Source organism: Ctenopharyngodon idella, chromosome 6 (genome assembly GCF_019924925.1).
Source record: "Ctenopharyngodon idella isolate HZGC_01 chromosome 6, HZGC01, whole genome shotgun sequence".
Taxonomy (NCBI): domain Eukaryota; kingdom Metazoa; phylum Chordata; class Actinopteri; order Cypriniformes; family Xenocyprididae; genus Ctenopharyngodon; species Ctenopharyngodon idella.
In genome coordinates this window covers 3,078,579-3,101,326 of record NC_067225.1, presented here as the reverse complement: position 1 = coordinate 3,101,326, position 22,748 = coordinate 3,078,579, and the positions used below count along the sequence as shown (strand labels likewise).

The window sequence follows — 22,748 nt, the reverse complement described above, 5'->3', positions numbered from 1 at the left end:
TGACTTGACTTGACTTGACTTGACTAACTTCCCTCAGTCTCGTTGACTCGGATGTACGTCATTGCTTACGTTGCACGAGTGCCCACTACTGGCGGAGCCCTTGTAATGGGCTGAATTGGAACGTCCTAAGCCCTTGATGACTTGGAATCCACTATGGAGTTGATTCATAATTTTTTCCCCTTACAAAATTAATGCAGCATTCTATATGTATATATGTGTGTTTTAAATGATTAAAAAAATACTTAATATATCATAAAGTTGTTTGTGGTGGGGTAAATTAAACGCAATATGTGGTGACATCATACTCGTGTTGCATTGTGGGTTATGGAGCTGCCTGAAGTGTACATATGAAATAGACTGTCTGTCCATATAAACTTCCCTCGTCCACTTCACAAAGTGGAATGTACTTCCGGCGAGATTCTTAAGTGTGCATACAATGGATACTATCCCATAAGGCCATGGGAGAGGATTTGCGAATGGCAGTGAAGCATCTAACTGACGCTGGTAGGTCACATGATAATGACAACATGGCTAATGTAGTACATCCGGACAGGGGTGGAGCCAGACATTGTAAACATTCGGGGCTTAACCCAAATGTAGTTTGTGTAAGGACATTTTAATTTTGCGTTAACAGCTTTACTGACTTAAAAGGAACTTTGTTCTATGCTGGAGTAAAGTTCATAAAATGATCAGTGTTCCCCACAGTATTTAGTAAAACTATGTAGGGAAGAAAATTTTTACATTTTAAGGTTAAATGCATCAATCTGGTGCACTTTGAGAGCTCAAAATTAAGAGCTTCAATCCATATACAGTGTGCCAATTGAACAAAGAAAAAGCGTTGACTTGTACCTGGACATTAAAGAGGACTTAGTTGTGATAGTGTCTCAGTCTACATTACACTGATGTACTGGTGTTTTAGGATGCCAAACAATTATTACAATAATATAATTTTTTATATAATTATTCCTATGACAGTAATATCCATATATTGTAAAACAAATGTATCGTAAAATAAATGAAAATGAATATTTCATTAGTAAATTTTACTTTACATTACAGTATAGGGAAATTACAATATTTTTGTCCTAATTTCTTCACTTGCAAGAGATAAACCCTTGAGCTTTTATTTTGGAGAATGCTAACACCAGATCACCTGCTGATCGTATGAGCAAAGTGCGCACTTCTCTTTAAAACATGCAGCACAAACAGATTGCCATATACAAATCACTGTTTTTTGCTGTTTTATAAAGCCACAAAGACATATCACGATTTCGATTTTAGTTCGTTGGCAAGGCTTTAAATTTTCGGTTCATTATGAAACAGTGGCGGCACAGGGTCATTAATGGGAAACACTGAATGAATGTTTAGTTGACAAATGTGCTAAAGTTGAGTATCATATCATAACAAAAAGCCTTCAACCGGACCAAAAGAGAGTCTGAGTGCCTGGCCTGCCGCTGCGCTGAGTGAGTGACAGGAGCCGTGGCTGTGTACAACTGCGGTGTGCTTGAACTCACTATCGGAGAGAAGACAGAGAAAGTGCATGGACACTGTGGAAAAAAACGGTATTGAACCTTTTAACATTTAGTAAAGATATGTATCGAAAAGGATATTTTGACAGCACTGTTAAAAAGCCTCAAACTTGAAAGTTTTGGGGATTTTGAAAAAACATTCGCCCCAAAAGCCACCCCCTCGCTCCGCCCCTGCATACAGATTACATTCATACTACTCTTACTTTACTTGCCGTGAAGTAATTACTTATTCAAAATAAGCCAAGCTGTTGATATTTGAAATCACCAAAACAAACACGCCCCTACCCAAAAGTATCACACCCCTATCTTGATAGCTCTGCCCCCAAATTCACAAACACAGGCACAAGTGTATATGCCCCTTACTGCTGATTGGCTACAAGTGTGTTTTGGTGCTTGTCTGATCCACTTTCAACAGTGTTTCTCAGAAATCGCTTACTGCACCTTAAATAGGTGGATGAAATGTTTGAATGATGCTCAGAGACATTACAACTCCAGTCAACTATGTTTAATAAATTATGTGCGTAATGTGTACAGCAGTGAGGAGGAGAAGAGCTGCCAGTAGGAAAGACAATCTCATGGTGTTGACAATCTAGGGTGCGTCACAGAGGAAATGAGTCATGAAAGCATGAATCGCTTGAGGAGTGACTTTTAAGACAGGAGTGCGTAAAATATAATTTATCGTCTGTCTTCACCCTTTTACGGTTACATATTTCTGTGCAAATTCAACTTGTGATGAAGTCCAAATTCAATGATGAAGTTCATTAACTTTAATTTAGTTTTAAAAATAAATACAGTTCACTCTCATTCATCTACAGTACTTCTGCTGTATGTACATTAGGAAATACAAGGCAAATGGTGAGTTAATTTATTACCCGTTATGAAACATTAGCGAATGTGGCCAGAAAACAATGTCAAATATTGGATTAGTCTGTATTGCTGCATGTAAATGTTTACATGCTGTAGCAACAATGTTTGAGAAAGACTTTCTCTGACTTCCTCTGCTGGCAAATTAATTGTTATGTGCTGAGGTAATCATCTAGTGTTTATGTTGATAACAGCATTCCGGGGGGGGGGGGGGGGGGGGGGGGGGGGTCTGCATTATATGGAGTTTTACTTTTACAATTGTGTGTTTGATCGATTTAGATGCTACAGGGGTCATCTTTTTAGGACCTCATGGAATAATAATGTAATGGCCTAAAAATTAAGGATCATATTGCAATCATAAGTGGACAGACCCAGTTTCTGATAACTCATTCGGCCTATACATCATCATAAATTTTCATTTTTGAGAGTCAATTTTGCTGCTTATATTTTTAAAGAATTGAATTTTTTCACTTAGAATTTTCAAGAATTCACATTTGATTCTCCTCATGATATGAGCCTTTTACATGATAGAAAACACTCCATCCAAGATTATAGCATATTTTTTTTTAATGAAAAAGCCACTGCTGAATATAAAAAAATATATTTGAAGCAAAAACATGAAGAAGCATTCAGTCCAGGGATGTGAATGTTTCAGTTTCCTAAAAATTAAAAGATTGCATACTGTCTACTCTGCTTAAAAACATGCTGTACATGTATAGTATGTACTGCTACAGAAGCCAGAAACGTAGTGTAACGGCTTGGCTTTTCACATTCTTAGAAAAATACAGTATATAAAAGATATTGTAATGCTCTCTGAATAATGACAAGTACATGGAAAATAGATGATTTCACATTCCATTTTTCACCAGCAAAGACTCTCATTTTCCGATGATAACATTCCTGTATCCTCTAACGTGGCCCAGCTTGTCACTGTCAAAATCCACCACGAGTTTGCGCAGGCCGGACTGAGTGGGAGTGAAGTAGATTTTAACTTTGGCCTCCTGCCCAGGTTCGATGGTTGACTCCAGTCTGAGACGAATAAATATTTACATGTTAGAAATCTCACAGATTCAGTTCTTTTTATGTTTCTAATCTGAATAGTGTTTATTCAAATATAAACTGTTAGACACTAGCAAAGAGCAGTGTGTGGCATATCCTCACTTCAGTTGGTACTAAAAGTCTGAGACCACTTTGAAAATCTTGGGAATTTGGGGAGTTTTGAAAAAGTTAAACAGAACAGCTGAGATGCAATGTGATGATAGTGAATTACTCAGTCACATGATTTGTTGAGGCAAAGACTTTTTTAATGCACATCTACAAATTTATTAGTTTTATGTTTTTTCATTGTAGTTTATGCACATCTTCTTGCCGAATAAAATATTTTCCATCACAAGCGAGCATACAAGTTTATGGGTAGCACTTATAGGAGGAACATAAATATCCTGTTCCTCATATATATACACTGTAAAAAATGATTTTTTGAAGTCGTAACTAAAACAAAGATGGAGTATGTTTTACTTAAGAAAATGCGATTTCAGTCTTTCTACTTCAAAATGTCATGTTTAGTTCAGTGTGTTACTTGTCATCTCTTTGTAATTATTTGTGAAATTTACTAGCAATTTCTACGTGAAAATCATTTCTACACCAAATCTTTCTATTAATTATTACAATAAGTGGATAATTAGTAGGTCTCTGAACCACTGTAAGTGTATGTGAAGTTTGTGCATTTTGTGCACAACTGTATTTGCATCTTGGTGCTTCCATACAGCATTTTTTCATCTGAAAACCCAAAATATGCATGAAATATGTGGATGGAAACCCCAGGCTAGTGACTTGTGTATATCACACACAATAATTTAAAGTGCCCCTATTATGCTATTTTAAAGGCTCCTAATTTTGTTTTTTCGTCTCCTACAAAAGGTTTACATGCATCCTAGGTCAAAAAATACTTTAATTTTCTCATAATATTCATTGCAGAATCAGCTCTTTTTAACAGTGTTTGAAACAGTTTGTTCCAAGATTCAGTCTCTCTAAGCCTTTCTGAGAGTCTACTCTGCTCTGATTGGTCAGATGGCCCAGTCTGTTGTGACTGGTCGACCGCTTACAGCATGTGTCGGAAACCGAACACCCAATAGCATATCTGAATTTCAGCTCTATCAATCTCATCAAAGTGGATTTGCTTTGGCAGCAGAAAACAGCGTCTTCTCGACATGAACAACACAAACCAACCTCTTCCAGTCTCAGCTACAACTACAGTGTTTGAGGGCGGGGCAAAGCAGACGCTGTTCGCCGGCAACCAATGAAGAGCATAGTCTGGCATTATATTATGAAAATTAGTTACAAACCTAAATAGATTCAGCAGGAAGTAAGACTGGAATTACTGACGACTCGTTTCAGGCAGTTCAGAATCACTTCTTTCTTTTGGGAGACAATAACTCCATTTATCTGCACTTTGATCTTTGCAAACCTTTTACATTCACAAACAGCTCTATTACATACTACACGAAAGGTTATATCTGAAAAAGCATAATAGGAGCACTTTAAAACTCTGAAGTGTGTATGTAGCTATAGTCTCTCACTCTCTGTTGTACTTTCTCATTCTACTAAAGACAGTTTGTGTTCTTACTTCTCCGTGATGCTGCTGCCGCCCGTGAGGTTGGCGCCCTCTATGGTGAAGCAACAGCCTTGTAAGGGTTGTGGCAGCGGGTTCTGTAAGGTGAGCTCTGCCGCCAGCTTACGGTTCTCTTTGGGTTCTCCCAGAATCTAGAACGACACATACATCAGCATGCATCTAATAGCTTGTGCAGGACTGGTGTTGTCATGTCCACTTGTGATCAAGGTGAATGTGGCTGTGGTGAATGTGGGCATACCCTGATTTTGATCTCGGGGTCTTCCAGCACGATGTCACGCATGGCCATGACGGCTTCCTTGGTGCCGTAGTCAATCAGCAGAGCGCCCAGACGGATGAGATTGTCCTCCGTTAGATTATTACAGTATTTACTGTAGTTCAGCCTCAGAGGAACCTTCCTCTCTGGAACAAACACACAACACAGTGAAGACACATACTACACTACAAAATAATTGAAGAATAATTAAATAATATTAAATGGAAAGTCAGTATCAATTCTGGTTAATATTATATACATTCAATATTGCTTAGGGAGATGCGTTTGGCTTTGCATACTGAATCACACCTACATTACATACATACAGCTGTGCCCTAATGAATACGCATGCCACCCACCTCCTCCAGGTGCCAGTTCCACATTGAGCAGATCTTTAAATCCGCACTCTCGGCCGACGACTCCATTATAAGACACGGCACGGGACGCAAACACCAGACGGCACTTCTTATCCTCCTCTGTGTTATTCGTCACAATCGCAAACACATCAAAGTCGCAGCCCTTCCTGATCCCCATCGACAGCTTGATGGTGATGTGCAGCCCAGTGTCTGCTTGCTGCTGTTGCAACTTGTTCTGGTGGTTTGCTTTCTCAAAAACCTGCCTCTCCTCCTCTGAACCTGGAAGAGGTTATCGCAAAATAAACCTCCTTATTTTGCATATTATTTTGCGATAATAAAAGGAAGTGCACTTGTTTGTTTATTCCTACCTTCAGGATATTTGTACAGGTGCGTGATGTCTTCTCTCTCATCTCGGCCCACGCTCTTGGTGCTGATCTTCTGTCCCACTTTTTGGTCATTCACGATTTTTCTTGTGCTCCCATCTTTATACTTCAGGATGTACACTAAGTCTGCGTTCACCTCCGCGAACACAAATGGAGCGTCATATTTTAAGGTGAGCTCTCCCTCTTTTATCGCCCGCACAGGAACTGGCCCGCAGCAGAACACGCCTGAGAGAAAACAGCAATAGTATCTCTTCACAAGACTATAGGATTAAACTGCTTGATAAGACATAGATAAGACACCCAGATGACATTTTTGGATCCTATATTATATATATATATATATATATAAGATCCAAAAATGTCAAGTGTGCTACAAGTATTTAATCAAACTATACTGTAAATATACCTACAAGTTCACTTGTAGTATAGTTTACAGTACAGACGAAAAACGTAGTTGTAAAATAGTTGTGTATTCACAGTTTACTACTGTTACACTTAAAGTATACTTAAAAGCATACTAAAAAATGGGCCAATTTAATCCCAAGTGGTATTGAAATAGTACACTTTCAAGTATACTACTAGTACATTGATATAAGTATACTTACTACATAAAGAACTTTACTTAAGTATACTTAATAAAATTATAAAAAAAAGTATACTTATTTTTGTAAGGATTTACTTGAGAAGCAAACATAAGATATTACATTTGGTTTTCTGAAAAAAGTTTAAAAATTAAATGATTTTTTGCTTAAAACAAATATCTGCTATTGGGTTAAGAAAAATTAAACTTAATTCAAAGTGAAAAATATTTTTTTCTTACCCCACTGATATTTTTTCTTGTTTTAAGCATAAATGCACATAATTTTGACAAGTATTTCAGAAAACAAGACTTAATATCTTAAGTTATTCTGCTTCTCAACGAAATCGAGACAAAAATATTGAGTAAGAAAATAATTTTTTGCCGTGCAAAATGTTCATTGTTGGTGAACTATCCCTTTAAAGGCCCACTGATGTGCCTTGGAATGAGCAGCATTATTCAATGTGTTGTTGTAATTTCAACTGAAACAGGAAGACATATCGAACATATTGAACAGCTTTGTTTTTTTAATAGCCAGTAGTGTTTAGTTTATATCACAGCTCGGCCTGGGGTGCGTTTCCCAAAGCGAACTATGGTCGCAAGTTCCGCCTTTACCAATAGAGTTCAATGGGACTTACGACCATAGTTGACTAACAATGCTTTCGGGAAACGCACCCCAGAGCTGTTGAGCTCGGTAAAGCTTTCGTTTCCTTCTAATCTCTAACCTTTTATCCTCATAATCTCCTTCATATCGCTTTAAAATATAGCATCCTGTGCAGAATTCAAATTTGTCTGATACGTTATGTGGTCTGCGCCAACTCGCACATATGATCTGCTCTGTGTTATCATGTCTCTGGACTGGAGCAGACTGTGTGCACATTGTGGCGATTCGCGCGACGCTAACGTGAAACCAGACTTAATTCATCTCAATGGAAAACATATTTACAATCTTAATCGTTCCCAACCCCTATATAGTGCACTATGTGCCATTCATCATTTAGAAAAAAGTAAATGTATGAACAAATGACAGATTTTAGCCACAGCTTCAGCGTCTATTTATAATGTATGGGGCGGGATGCTTTAGATTCTAGAGCATTTGATTAGTCAGAAAATCTGATGAGAAGCTGAAGTGCAGGGTGATGTCATCAAAGCTGTTGATCCATATTGGCGGAAGTGACGAGACTAAGTTTTGAATGCTTATATCTTCTAAATGCGAATTTTGTCATTGTTTTGGAGCACACTAGCTTATAGATAATCTTAAGGCTAAAAGCCAAAAAAGGTCAATTTTGATTTCATGGTGAGTTTGAGGATGTTTGATTTCCTGTGAGACAGAAAGAAGAGAGCTGTCTACACACCTTCACTTTTCTCCTGTGGTGTTGGGTCACTCGCCTGCCAGCCGTCAAAACCCGGAGGGAGGTCGGGTCGGGTCATCCAACTCTCAACCCAGCAGTGGTAGTTCCTACAGCAGATAAACAGCTTTGAATGTGCAATACAATGACATTTACACATTTTAAGTGTCAAAATGTGTGCTTTTTAACCTAATTTTTGAGGTTTTATATTTATAAACTGTAGCTTTTGACTGACAAATCATGTTCTGCATGTTTAATTATAAGTATATTTAAAGAAGTTGTTCTTCATACCATATCATATCTCTGGAACTTCTGTCCGTTTCACCTTTCTCGTTGACATAACGCTCGATCACAAGGTTGCTGTTGGTATCATGAGCAGAATAGTAGTTTGTTACCACCCTGCATGGGATTCCCAGAGCGCGAGACACTGAGGACAAACACAAGAATCTACTTCATCTGTCTGCATGTCTCTGTTCCTCATTTCTCTTGTTTTATACAGTATAATGCAAAGTTTCTCCGGTGGACGCAAACATTTTGCAAGCAAACGTATAGTTTCTCAGGGGAATCTAAACATTTTGCAAATGAACGCAAAGTTTCTCGGGGGAACAAAAACATTTTGAGAGTGAACATAAAGTTTCTTGGGGGAATGTAAAGTTTCTCGGGAAATGCAAACATTTTGCGAACAAATGCAAAGTTTCTCGGGGGAACGCAAAAATGTGCGTGCAAACGTTAAGTTTCTTGGGGGAAGGTAAACATTTTGCGAACAAACGCAAAGTTTCTTGGGGGCACGCAAACATTTTGCGTGCAATCGTTAAGTTTCTCGGGGGAACGTAAACATTTTGCGAACAAACACAAAGTTTCTCAGAATGCAAAACATTTTGTGAGCGAACAAAGTTTCTTCAGGGGAACGAAAACGTAACATAGTTTCTTGGGGGAATGCAAACATTTTGCAAGCGAACGCAAAGTTTCTCGGAATGCAAAATATATTGCGAGTTTCTCAGGGGAACACAAATGTAAAGTTTCTCTGGGCAACGTAAACATTTTGCGAACGAATGCAAAGTTTCTTTGGGGAAAGCAAACACTTTGTGAACGAATGCAAAGTTTCTTTGGGGAACGCAAACATTTTGTGAATGAATGCAAAGTTTCTTTGGGGAATGCAAACATTTTGTGAATGAACAAAGTTTCTTAGGGGAACGCAAACTTTTTGCAAAAAAAACGCAAAATTTCTTTAAGGAACGCAAACACTTTGTGAACGAATGCAAAGTTTCTTTGGGGAACGCAAACATTTTGTGAACGAACGCAAAGTTTCTTTGGGGAATGCAAACATTTTGTGAATGAATGCAAAGTTTCTTTGGGGAACGCAAACATTTTGTGAACGAACGCAAAGTTTCTTAGGGGAATGCAAACACTGTGAACGAATGAAAAATTTCTTTAGGGAACGCAAACACTTTGTGAACGAATGCAAAATTTCTTTAGGGAACGAAAAACACTTTGTGAACGAATGCAAAGTTTCTTTGGGGAACGCAAACATTTTGTGAATGAATGCAAAATTTCTTTAGAGAACGCAAACACTTTATGAATGATTGCAAAGTTTCTTTGGGGAACACAAACATTTTGTGAAGGAACGCAAAGTTTCTGTGGGGAACGCAAACATTTTGTGAACGAACGCAAAGTTTCTTTGGGGAATGCAAACATTTTGTGAACGAACGCAAAGTTTCTTAGGGGAATGCAAACTTTTTGCAAATAAAACTGCAAAATTTCTTTAGGGAACGCAAAAATTTGTGAACGAATGCAAAGTTTCTTTAGGGAACGCAAACACTTTGTGAACAAATGCAAAGTTTCTTTGGGGAACGCAAATATTTTGTGAACAAACGCAAAGTTTCTTTGGGGAACGCAAACATTTTCTGAATGCAAAGTTTCTTTGGGGAACGCAAACATTTTCTGAATGCAAAGTTTCTTTGGGGAACGCAAACATTTTCTGAATGCAAAGTTTCTTTGGGGAACGCAAACATTTTCTGAATGCAAAGTTTCTTTGGGGAACGCAAACATTTTCTGAATGCAAAGTTTCTTTGGGGAATGCAAACATTTTGTGAACAAACGCAAAGTTTCTTAGGGAAACGCAAACTTTTTGCAAATAAAAACGCAACATTTCTTTAGGGAACGCAAACACTTTGTGAACGAATGCAAAATTTCTTTGGGGAACACAAACATTTTGTGAACAAATGCAAAATTTCTTTAGGGAATGCAAACACTTTGTGAACGAATGCAAAATTTTTTTGGGGAATGCAAACATTTTGTGAACGAATGCAAAATTTCTTTAGGGAACACAAACACTTTGTGAACGAATGCAAAGTTTCTTTGGGGAACGCAAACATTTTGTGAATGAATGCAAAGTTTCTTTGGGGAACGCAAACATTTTGTGAATGAATGCAAAGTTTCTTTGGGGAACGCAAACATTCTGTGAATGAACGCAAAGTTTCTTAGGGGAACACAAACTTTTTGCAAATAAAACCGCAAAATTTCTTTAGGGAACGCAAACATTTTGCAAATAAAAATGCAAAAATTCTTTGGGGATCGCAAACATTTTGTGAATGAATGCAAAGTTTCTTTAACTTTTCCTCCCATCTCATTTTTTTCCTTCGCCATGTCCCATTAGGGGCTCTGTAGGTTACAGTGGGTAACCAGTGTTTCTCCAGTTGTGACCACCCAATTGAGAAGCACTATATCATCTAAAAGGATTATTTAATACCTGTACAGGCGAGGGCTGCAAAGACCCAGCACTGTCCATAGCGCACCGGCATACAGGAAGTGCTGTTCCATGTCTTCAGGATCTGAACACTTCCCCTCCAGGACATGGGGCTCACGCCACCTTCAAACGTGTCTTTCCAGCAGCCCTCCAGGACCCCATCATCCCTGTCATTGCTGTTAATCTGGGGAGAAAAAAAAAAAAATCACACTAATCCATCCGCTGCCTTGTAATTTATAGAAAACCACATGAAACGAATGTGTGTGAATAATAATTTTATCATGGAAAAACTTTTATAATTTTATAAATTTGTTCCAGAAACTAGTAAGCTGCCTACCTCGATATCATTTCTCTGCATTATAAAATATAATAATTCTAAATCAGCAAAGAATCATTCTAATATGATGATTTGCTGCTCAAGAAATTATATGTAAAAAATATTATATGTAATAAATTTATATGTAAAAAATATATACAGTATTAGCGATCTCTCTCGCAAACCTTTCTGATTTTCTGTTTTTGAGCGAACAAAGTGTCTCGGGAACGCAAAAAAAAAAAAAAGCATTGAATTTTTTATCCTCCCATCTCATATTCTTTCCATCACCTTTAGGTTTATGTGTACTGACCATAGCACTGAGCACTCGTGTGACATAAATGACGTTTCTTCGTCCAGAACAGTCCTTCCCAGGGTTCCTTTTGTGTTTAGGGTTCATGTCAAGGATTCTGAAACAAATGTCCAGTATGCCCTCCTCAAACTACAGGACAAATCACAACAGAGACACAATTAAAATGTGCAAATAATGCACTCTTGCACACTTTGCTTTAATAAAACAATTTATTTTTTCTCCTAAAATGCCTGTAGGAAAGAAAAATCTGAGATCCAGCAAGCAATTAGATTAAATGTAGAGCACATTCTGAAACTCCTGCTTCTCAGATGTTTTGCCTGAGGAAAAGACATACGTAATCACACATGTGTCTCTGGGGACCAGTTTGATTATCATTATCTAAAACTTAAAAAAAAAGTTAAATAAAATAGAAATAAATGTTAATAGAAATAAAATAAAACATAAAAACCTTAAACTTTTTTTTAATTTCTGTTAGTTTTGAAAATTTCCAATTTTCCTTTAGTTTAAGTTGATACTAATACTACTAAAACTGAAATAAAAATTCTAAAAATAGACATATTTAAAAAAAAAATAATAAAATGACAAAACACACAACAAAAAACTTTAAAATTAAAATGAAAACCTACAATAAAATGATTTATTTAAAATAGTAATAAATATTATGACAGTATAGATATAATAAACAGAACTAATTTCAGAACTACTAAAATTACTAAAACAAATAAAAAATTAAACAGACAAATTAAATAAAACTAATAAAATGAAAAAAACACAACAGAAAATTTTAACTACAATTAAAATGAAAACAGAAAACAAAAACTAATTCAAAATATTAATAAATATTATGACGGTATAGAAATAATAAACAGAACAAATTTTAGAAGGATTAAAATTACTAAAACATTTTTAAAAAATCATAAAAATGACAAAAACACAACAGAAAACTTCAACTAAAATTCAAATGAAAACAGAAAATAAAAAACAAAAACTAATTCAAAATATTAATAAATATTATGACAGTACTGGAATACTAAAATTATTTCTTGTCAACATTTGTGGGATTCACACGTGAAATGTTTCTCACCAACCCTCGATTCTGCTGTCTTTTGTTAGATGGTCTATTGAGCAGAGCTCATTTGCTAGTGATTTTTAGGAGGTGAGATCACCGTATTGAGTACAGCTAGATTGTTATCACGTGTAATTGTGTGCATGTTTGTTGGTACCTGTCCAAAGTACCAAGCTAATGGGACAGGGTAATTGGCATCGCCCCTGAAGATGATGCCATCCTGGGACAAAACATACTCCGCCAGTTTCTCCTCGCTGTCCATGTACACCACATCTCCTGTAAGCCAGATGATGGGTTAAGAGAGCACAGAGATCTTATTCATCTGCCTGTGGCAGCAGTTAATATAAGGAACAGGATATCTGTATCTATAACCTTAAGGCGTGTGTTGAAGTGGAACACCCAAACGCATCTGTTTTTACTTACTTGGACACCAGGGATTGAACAGCAGTATGAACTCAAACTGGATGCGCCCATCTAGAGTCAGGATGTACCGGCCGATGGGAGCATCAGGCGCGGCACAGACAGAAAGACAGACAGTGTCGCAGGGTGGACTGGTCACTGCGGCGCTCCAACACGTGCTATCGATCTCATCGCTGAGGCCGAAGACGGCCCTGGTGCCATACTGCTCCACAGGCTGAGGGCCTATCAAACAATCAGAACCAGATATATTTACTGACCAATCTTTGGAAATGCCATTTTCTCAGACAAATGTTTGCTCTTTTCTTTACACAGAACTTCAGTTATTGATCTGAACTGAATCAACACTGAACTGACTTCTACTGACTTCTAGTGTCTGCTTTTTAATTTAACTATGTTTGCATCATTAATCAATATTTTTTCTGTTTATCACCATAGCTTTGAAACAATCTGTATTGTATTAAACACTATAGAAATAAAGGTGACTTGACTTGCCTTTCCTAATGTAAGTTTAAGGAAGATCTGTGTGTCTGGATAGTTTCAAATGCAATTTTATGGAAATTCCCCAAAAAATTATTAAATGATGTTGCCCGGTCACTTATAAACTATAAAAATGGCCAGGGAAGATATACATATTTTATTTTTATTTTTAATAAAGGCTGTCCTTTTTAACTTTTTGTACATCAAAGAATCCTGAAATAAAAAAGTATCACGATTTCCACAAAAATCTGAAGCAGCACAACTGTTTTCAACATTGATAATAATCAGAAATGTTTCTTGAGTAGCAAATTGGCATATTAAAATGATTTCTGAAGGATCATGTGACACTGAAGACTGGAGTAATGATGCTGAAAATTCACATTTGATCACAGGAATAAATTACATTTTAACATATATTCACATAGAAATCAGTTCTTTTAAATTGCAATAATATTTCACATTTTGTACTGTGTTTTACTGTATTTTTGATCAAATAAATGCAGCCTTGAGTGTTATTCATTCAGCATTGCACATGTCCTTCAAGGACAAATCACTCCCAGAAGCTAAAGTTATCAAATTAATCTATTTGATGGTATTTGTATTGTATTTGTATTTATTTATTTATAAAGCACTTTCCAGGCTACTCTGTAGCTCCAAAGTGCTGTACATTGTAAGCAAAATCAATGATTAAAATACAATAAATCAAACAAACAACACAACACAACAAAACACATCATCATCAATAATAGTCATCATCAATAATAAAAACTCCTGTGTAAAGTTAAAATGCCAGAGAAAGCAGATGTCATTTTAAACGGCTCTTGAAGATACCTAGTGTAGGGGACGATCTAACCTCAAAGGGAAGCTTATTCCATAGTCTTGGACCGGTGACAGCAAAAGCGCGGTCTCCCTTAGATTTAAGACGTACTCTTGGGATCACTAAAAAAAGTTTATTTGAGGATCTCAGCATTAAATTTTATTTATATGGCTTAATGAGCTCCACCAAATATTCTGGCGTCATTCCATGTAATGCCTTAAAGACATACGTCAAGACCTTAAGTTGGATCCTGTAATACACTGGTAACCAGCCTAATGAGGGCAACAGCGGAGTAACATGATCAGTCTTCTTAGCCTTCATAAGCATTCTAGCTGTGGCATTTTGTACAAGTTGGAGACGTGCAACATAAGTCTGACAGGTTCCAGAATAAATAACATTACAATAATCTAGCCGGGAGAAGATAAAAGCATGGATGACTTTTTCTAAGTCGCTAGTTGACAGGATTGATTTTAAATTAGGTACTGCCCTCAGATAAAAGAAACAATTATGAAAAAGGCTTTAAAGGCAAGTAGATCTGCGTATCATCTGCATATAAGTGATAAGAGATACCATATTTTTTAAAAATCATTCCCAATGGGAGCATATATATTAAAAACAAAATAGGGCCCAAAATGGACCCCTGGGGAACCCCACTAGTAAGATATACCGGATGTGACCAGAATTTACCAACCTTCACTATAAAAGATCTTTGCTCTAAGTAAGAAGCAAACCATGAGTGAACCGTACCTTGTATTCCCACAAACTGCTTTAACCGGTTCAAGAGAATCAAATGATCAATGGTATCAAACACTGCAGAGAGATCCAAAAGTATTAAAGCAGGATGGTTCCCTGGATCACTTATGAGCAACAGATCATTCACTACCCTTAAGAGTGCTATGCTATGTCTACATCTAAAGCCTGATTGGAATTTATCTCAAATATTATGCTTAGTTAAGAAAGTAGTTAATTGTCTAAGGACTACTTTTTCTAAAATCTTGGATAAAATGGGAAGTTTTGATATAGGGCGATCATTTTTTCAGGTCGTAGACATCCAGATTGTCTTTCTTCAAGAGCGGCTCGATAATAGCTTGCTTTAGACGGGGTGGTACAACCCCATTATAAAGACTACTATTAATAATTGATAAAATACTCGGACTGATAAAATCAACGGCATCCTTTAATATACGTGCAGGGACAGTGTCACTGGGACAGAATGAACGCTTCAAATGAAAAATAATATCATGAATTTCCAAGAATGACACAGTTTCAAACTGACTAAAACAGAATCCTATTGTGTCCATTACACTCGATTTAGCGGCAGGAGTACCAATACTGGCTCTAATCCCATAATTTTCTCCACAAAAAATTTTGCAAATAAGTTGCATGTTGCTAATGAGGGAGTCAAGGTTAATGGTGAATCTTAGCTAACAAAAATATGTTCTATGAATGTTCAACATTCATATTAAGTTATGAAAACGTTATTTCTGAATGTTCTTTGAACGTTCAAAATGTTCTTGTGTTTTAAAATGTTTAAAAAATGTTTTTTTTCTTGCTTATGCAAATATTAAGGAAACATTCCATTCAAACATTATGGGAACGTTACTTTTGAATGTTCTCTGAAAGTTCTGAAACAAGTTGTAACATTTTAAAATGTTAGATGAACATCCAACTAAAACATTCCAGAAAAAAAAAAAAAACATTCCATGAATGATGTATAATTAATGTTTTTGTGCTTTGTGTTTAGAGAACATTATTAAAGAACAGATAAGTTTGATTGAACGTTCTATTAACTTTACTGGACAAGCATTTGAGAAAACCTTGCCAGAGCCTTAGAGAAGTTTTGAGAATGTTTCCTGTTAGCTGGGATCTTAAAAGTATTCTCTGAAAATGCAGCAGCTATAATGTTGCTGGTTTATAAAATGTTGCTTTAGGACAACCTTTCCACATTCAGTGTGAAGAAGTCCATAGGGATGCATTGTTGTTTCAGCCTAGCTCACTCCATGTAATTAGGCCTCTCAGGGAGCAACAATAAAGTTCACGTTGTTTTAAACATAAAGATCTTCACAGATACAATCAGCAGTTTGAATGAGAATATTCACGCCAAAATTCCCCTTTCTTTTAATCCTAAACGGCAGTGAGGAATGTGTCTGCAGCTGTGGCATCAGTCTCTGAACTGAGTGTTTGACCTTGGGTTTAAAGGGCACAAACTGGAATTCCATGCTCTCAGACATGTTTCCAGAAAAGCCCTCCTGTGAACTCGCTCCAGAGCTCTCAAGTGTGACTAACAGAAAAGAGATTAAATTTCCCATAAGTGCAACAACATAACACAAACAACAGTATCAGCGAGGCTGATCTTTGTTTGGAAAAAATTAGGGGACTTTTAGTTTGTCTGGGTTTAAGAAAACAAATAAAGCTGATGTACTTTTTAAAGTCACCATGAAATCAATATTGACAATTCTTGTTTTTTTATGGAATATTGCAGTATTTACTGTAAATGATTTAATTCATGTGCCTCGTAATCTTGAATCAGAATAACTTTCCCTCCCTCTTGCAGTGACATCTCTTCTCTGATGACAAGGGCGGGGCAACCTGTCACTCACATGAGATCCACCAATAGCAAACCACAACCATCCAATCATCCAATCAATTCCCCATGGACAAAATCAAGCCCCGCCCTACATTTGTTCTTGTTCCAGAAGTCGGATATATGTCATAGTAGGTAAGAAAAGACTAGCGCAACGTCCGTTTCATGCCAAGTTTAATATCACATAAATCAGATTTTTTCCCGAATCTCCCCGAAGCAACCGTGACAAGTGACGTGCGACGGTGCATTCTGATTGGTTTCTGCAGTATCATGATGGGTAGCCCCACCCACTATAAAATCTTCCACTGTACATTAAACAAATTATCTTTTGATTGACTGTCACACCTGGTTTGGAGGTGTTACTGCATGCAAAATGCATGTTTGTGCTCATTAAACTTATTAAAACTAGATTTTTATATATTGGCCCATGCAACTAAGAAAGACAAAAAGAGACAGTGAACTGTTTTCTGAATGTTCACCAAAACAAATAGTTTTATACTTGACACTAATGACAACTTTTAAGGGATTTACATGGGCAATATCTTGTCACAGATTCCGTTAAACGAGCCAACGGGTCTTGTTTTCTTGACGTTAGTGTTATCTGAGTCTTAGCAGAGCTTTTCCTGTCTGTATGCCAGCGGTTGCACACTGTTGCCTCCCTTTGTGTTCAGTAATGTCTTTATGTTATCTTTAGTTTCCAGCATCTCCTCTCAGTTCTTACATGACAGAATCTATAACATAGAAAAGTCCAACAAGATCCCTGACAGTGTAAATCTTCATCCTTAACAGAACAGAGTATTCCGGTAACTCTTTGATCTTTAATAAGGAATGAACTTGATCTCTTTGGAAAATAAAACAATTGAACAATTGCTTCTGAAATTTCCTGCATAATATAATAAGAGGATGTGGAAATGGGGAAGAATGGATTATTATGACAAACAATTAACAATAAATGTTATAAACATTAGTGTCTTTTTAATATTGCTGTCTCTGCCATTTTATAAAAGCAATGACCCTGAGCATGAGAGTTTAGAGTTTTCAGAAATACTTAAAAATTGGGTTAATTCAGTAGACCTCCAGCAAGACTGTCAACACTATTATTAAGTACATAATCATTTTAAAATAATAGACTACCAAAAATTGTGTTTTTTATAGATAAAATGTGCTGTAAGTCATCCCTGGTAATAACAAAAAGCTTTAACTGGCCAAATGTGGTTAGCTGGTTATTCACTACCCCGGCCAGGCTAGATGGGCTGGTCAGTTTTGATGGTTTTCGAGGTGTTTTGAGCACTAGTCCAGTGGTCATGCTTGCTGACCAGCTAAACCAGCTAAGATAAGAAAACCACCTTAGGATAGTTTAGGAAGGATTTAAGGCAGATGTCCACAGACATGCCAGCAAACCTGATGTCAAAAATACACTCAAAATTCCTCGGCCTCTGTAAACACACCTGTGCGGTTCTGCTGTATTACCTGTCTCTGCAGTGATGTGCAGCTGACTGGATCCAGGCTGGTAAGAGCCAGAGTTCAGATACAGGCTAATGGTGAAGGGCTGTCCTCGCCGTACGATCAACCGATCCGTGCCGTTCAGCTCCGTGTGGTGGTCCGTGTTATTGAAGTCGCACGCCAGATCCCAGGTGCCAATATCTAGAGCTGAATGAACAGATGATAAAGATCTTTATGGCTCTCCCTGCATGAACATGAAAATCCAGGACTTTATCAATGATAAATCGATCATTATACAAGTTTATACAACAATCCTCGAATCTGATGTTTGTTCAAGACAAACTGTCAGTCTGTGTATTAGTAGTGGGGATTTTACAGTGACACTTTCTGCAGGTTAATCACATTTAACATAAAAGTTTGTGTATATGTATGTGTGTGTGTTTATGTATATATGTATACACACACACACACACACACACACACATATATATATATGTATATATATATATATATATTATAAATTTACAAAATGTTGATTTGACAGCACACACACACACACACACTATATATATATATATATATATATATATACTAGCACTCCAATTATGCATGGCGCCCCAAGGTTCTTCAAGAATACAAACCTTGTCGCCTTGTTTCTGCAGTCATTTTCCAGATTTAGAGCAAACTGCTTGACTCCTACTGACCATCATTTATGAGCATGCCATTCATAGCATTTAGAAGACAAGAGCACACATTCCCTATTTGGTCTGTTTGCTTTCAGCATATTTACTTGAGGAAGGTGAGGTTTGACAGCATTCACCCTTTAGGGTGAGATCAAGGTGGAAAACACCCTGGAAAAAAGGAGTTTCATTCACTTTCCCTGCTGTGCTTTGAATAAAAGTCAAGTGTTTGGTTACACTGTCAATAAAAAAAGCAAAACAATCAAGCCATGATTCAGTGTTTCTGAAAACCTCTTGTCTAATGTGATTGTACAGTGTTCTCCAGTGAAGTTTTTGCACAACGCACAGATCAAGGAACACAATGACAAAGGTTCTCATTTATAAAATGTTGCTTAGAAACGCTCCTACATTTGATCTTACGATCATTTCTCAACTGAGCATACATTTGATTCACAGAATGGACGTGGATTTATGCGTACACACACTCTAAGATCAAATCAGTGTGTACGCACGCTTTATAAATGAGGCCTAAAAAAATGAATCTGATGTGTGTGTTCCAGGTCTGTTGAGACTGAAATGCACAAATCTTTCTAATAGAAGCATCTGATAAGGAATGCACAGCTCATGTGAAGCATGTGGTTTATGTTTAACAGATGCTGTCTTCAAGGACACTTGACTGGGACATGTCTGAACTGACTGACCTCTGACACTCAGTTCAAATCACTTCAGTGCATAATTTCTCTTGTTTCATCCTTTCCTTATACTTTTTTTTACATTTTAACTTGATTAAATTTTATTTATAATTAATACATTAAATTTCATATGAAAATGTGAGACTCTTCAGCACAGAAAACATTGAAGATTCTCAATCGATGTTTGTCCTTCTCTTGATATTCAGGTCTTGTAAGATAAACTAACATTTTACGTCTCTATATTTTTAGTTTCAGGATGCCTCCAAAATGTCATTAAAGGGTTAATTCATCCAAAAAGAAAATGTCTGTCATTAAGCACTCACCCTCATGTCGCTCCAAACCCGTACCGTTGAAAGACGGTAATTACATTGCTTACTATTGGGGATAAAAAAAAAAAAAACTCTTGGATTTCATCAAAAATATTGTAACTTCTGTTCTGAAGATGAACAAAGGTCTTACGGGTTTGGAACGACATGAGGGTGAGTAATTAATGACAATTAATTAATTTTTGGGTGAACTAACCCTTTAAATAGCGTTTAATTTGTGAATTGTTTGGGGGTGCAAATTGTAATACAAAAATATTGTAATAATGAGATGGAATATCATCAATTACATCATTGTAATACATTTTGCCTACAATATTGAGATTGGTCTTTATTAAACATCTGGGTTACGTGATATTAATGGTAAGTTTGTGGAGTCTTTGTCTAAATATCTGAAAGAAGACAGAAAGGTGAAGGCTCATCCAGCACATAGAGACTCATGGGAATGCAGATCAAGTTTCTCTCTTTAGAACAGTATGTTGTAAACTAACCCTGCGGTGAGAAAATTAGTCTCAGACCAGACAGAAAGTGTTTGTGTTTGAATGTATTTAATGGGTATGTGCGCAGTGGGGTGTTCTCTCTTTTTTCTCTCAGTAAACCCTCTGTTGTAATCTTTACCACAGCTTGGGATGCCGCCTTCATCAGTGTGTGTGTGAGAGTCATTGTTGGCTTACACATCTCTGTTTATCATTCAGACTGATACTGGTGGTATTCTGAGTGTATGTACTGAACCGTCTGCCAGGATAAACTAGCACAGGTTTTCTGGAAACGTTCAGTGTCACTAAGTATCTGCCTGCACATTTCATTGAACAAGCGACCGGATGAATAGAACGGAATAACAAACAAGTGAAAGCAGATTTTGTAAGTAGGTGAGGGAAATAATGAGTCTTTGACTCTCCTCCCTTATGAAATTCTTTGCTGTAATTTTCCATTTATGGTTCGGTCACTGGTGTACTATTTTAATCATTATGAGCCTTAGTAAATATTTTTAGTGGAGCACATGGTAAACAGCTGTCTGTAGATTTAAAGACATAATGTTTGCATATCCTACAGAACCTCATTCACTGAGATGCTTCAAGCATCAGCACCGTTTACGTACAACAGTGGAAACTACAGTACACAGCAAATAGGAAAATAGTGTAGTTCATGACACACTACATAAACCTGACACCACACCCGGCACTCATGACATGCCATATAAAAACACCAAACTGTAAAGCTACTAGTAACACAGAGCAGAGATGCTTAAATGAATGTCACCTATATACACTTTCTCAGCTTCATTAGGGGTGGAGATGAAGAACTATAATAAATAAAACTGCTGAATTTAACATTTACGACAAATGTGGTATGAAACGACTGTCAATAAATACAGCAGTTGCTGTAAACAGCTTGTGTATCTCATCTTGGATAATGTGTTTGATCCATCACGAAATACACAATAACGAATGAAAAAATGAGTGAGAATGAATGTAAGTACAAATGCATTTAAATCTATCAATAATCTATAAGACACCACATGCACTGTAAACATCAGGTAACCTAAAATGGTGGTATAACATAAAACTAACTGGCTTTATTCAAATATATTATTTAATATGACATAATTAACTTGCATTAGCCTACGTTAGGTTGCACTTTAAAAGTTTTAAAAGCCAGATCTGATAGAAATAAATTCATAGGGCAACTGCTACACAATTTAACTTTTTATAGAGTGATGCAAAACAGATTTCTTATAGGCTCGATGTATGTGGGAAAAAATTAAAACCAACATTATAATAGCATCTTAAAGTTATAGCCTAAACATTAATAGAGTGTGAAACGCACTTACCCATGTTGATACTGTAATGTAGGCTAATGTTGCGGTGATCCAGAAGTTTGTGTTCAGTCAGTGACAGTCACTGTGAGCGCTCTAGGATTCACGCGAGTCTTTATTGTCCGGAGCGACGCGTCAGAAGGTCACGCCCACGCGCGTGTAAAGAGCTCGCGGGCAGTAACATACAGTACATACAGCTCACTCCTTCTGTGCACATGTGCTTGTCATATTTGTCTTAATATACTGAATAAAATATGATTTTAAAATATCGATTTTATTTTTTAAATAGCCTAATATTATTTTTAAGTTTTAATCAAAATCACAATAAAGTGAATTTTAAATCATTTTTCTACTTTGTTTTTAGAGGATGTTCGTTTAAAAAAAAAAACTACAAAGATTATATTAAACAGTATTTCAGATGTTTCTTCGGTTTTTCCTTTATGTAATTAGGATGCATTTCTCTGTCCTCGTTTTTCATCCTGCTAGTTTTTTGTAAAATCCCTTTATCTATCAAAAGCCATGACTGTAATGAGAACATCCAGCAAAAGCAGCAAAAACATCAGTAAGAATTAAGGAATGTGAAATCTTGAGATTATGAAATTAAACCCATGTCACAGACAGGTCAATTCTAGGTCTACTTCTTCTGTGGTTTTTACAGGATGTTGTGCAATCGAGTTACTCTGTGATGCGATTATTTCACTTTAATTCAAAGATTTTGAACTTCAACACAAAGTAATTCAAAATTTACAGAATAAGTTTAATCCTTTTTTTGCTACTTGTGGTATCCAAAAAGTCAATGTGATGATGATTATCTATGTTTGTGATGATTTTCTGAATTTTTTTATGCATATTATTCATGATTTTTTTTCTCTTTATTCATGCATGCTTCATATATTAACCTCCATCATGTATTCAAGTATTTATTCAAGTTTATCCTTTGATTCTGTTTGATTTATATCCATGTTCACTATGTACTCACATGTTCATATACTTTAAAAGATATATCTTAGTTACTTGTGCTTTTGTTAGATATTGGACGCATTCCAACTACAGCTTGTGTAATACTGTTATTAGAATTACGTTTGTAAGACGTTAGATATGGTATTTTTGAAAAC

The 22,748-nt window shown here is 36.5% G+C and overlaps 1 protein-coding gene across 1 annotated transcript; it reads right to left on the bottom strand.

Moving 5' to 3' along the window:
* Positions 1 to 2,942: 2,942 nt before the first annotated feature.
* tgm2b (transglutaminase 2b) lies at positions 2,943 to 21,824 on the bottom strand. Its single transcript, XM_051897831.1, has 13 exons — positions 21,649 to 21,824; positions 18,150 to 18,329; positions 12,805 to 13,023; positions 12,539 to 12,657; positions 11,316 to 11,444; positions 10,693 to 10,873; positions 8,235 to 8,370; positions 7,950 to 8,053; positions 6,003 to 6,242; positions 5,638 to 5,913; positions 5,264 to 5,424; positions 5,020 to 5,156; positions 2,943 to 3,422 (listed from the first exon to the last, which is right to left on the bottom strand). Exons 1-13 carry the CDS (start codon positions 21,650 to 21,652, stop codon positions 3,272 to 3,274), a joined length of 2,037 nt encoding a protein of 678 aa, XP_051753791.1. The 5' UTR covers positions 21,653 to 21,824; the 3' UTR covers positions 2,943 to 3,271.
* Positions 21,825 to 22,748: the final 924 nt, after the last annotated feature.

Bases quoted from the DNA above. Each gene is read 5' to 3' on its own strand.
- tgm2b (XM_051897831.1), bottom strand. The intron at 5,425-5,637 runs GTGGGTGGCATG...TGTTTGTTCCAG, and splicing joins GGAACTGGCACCTGGAGGAG to AGAGGAAGGTTCCTCTGAGG. The intron at 5,157-5,263 runs GTATGCCCACAT...GTGTCGTTCTAG, and splicing joins ACCCCGAGATCAAAATCAGG to ATTCTGGGAGAACCCAAAGA.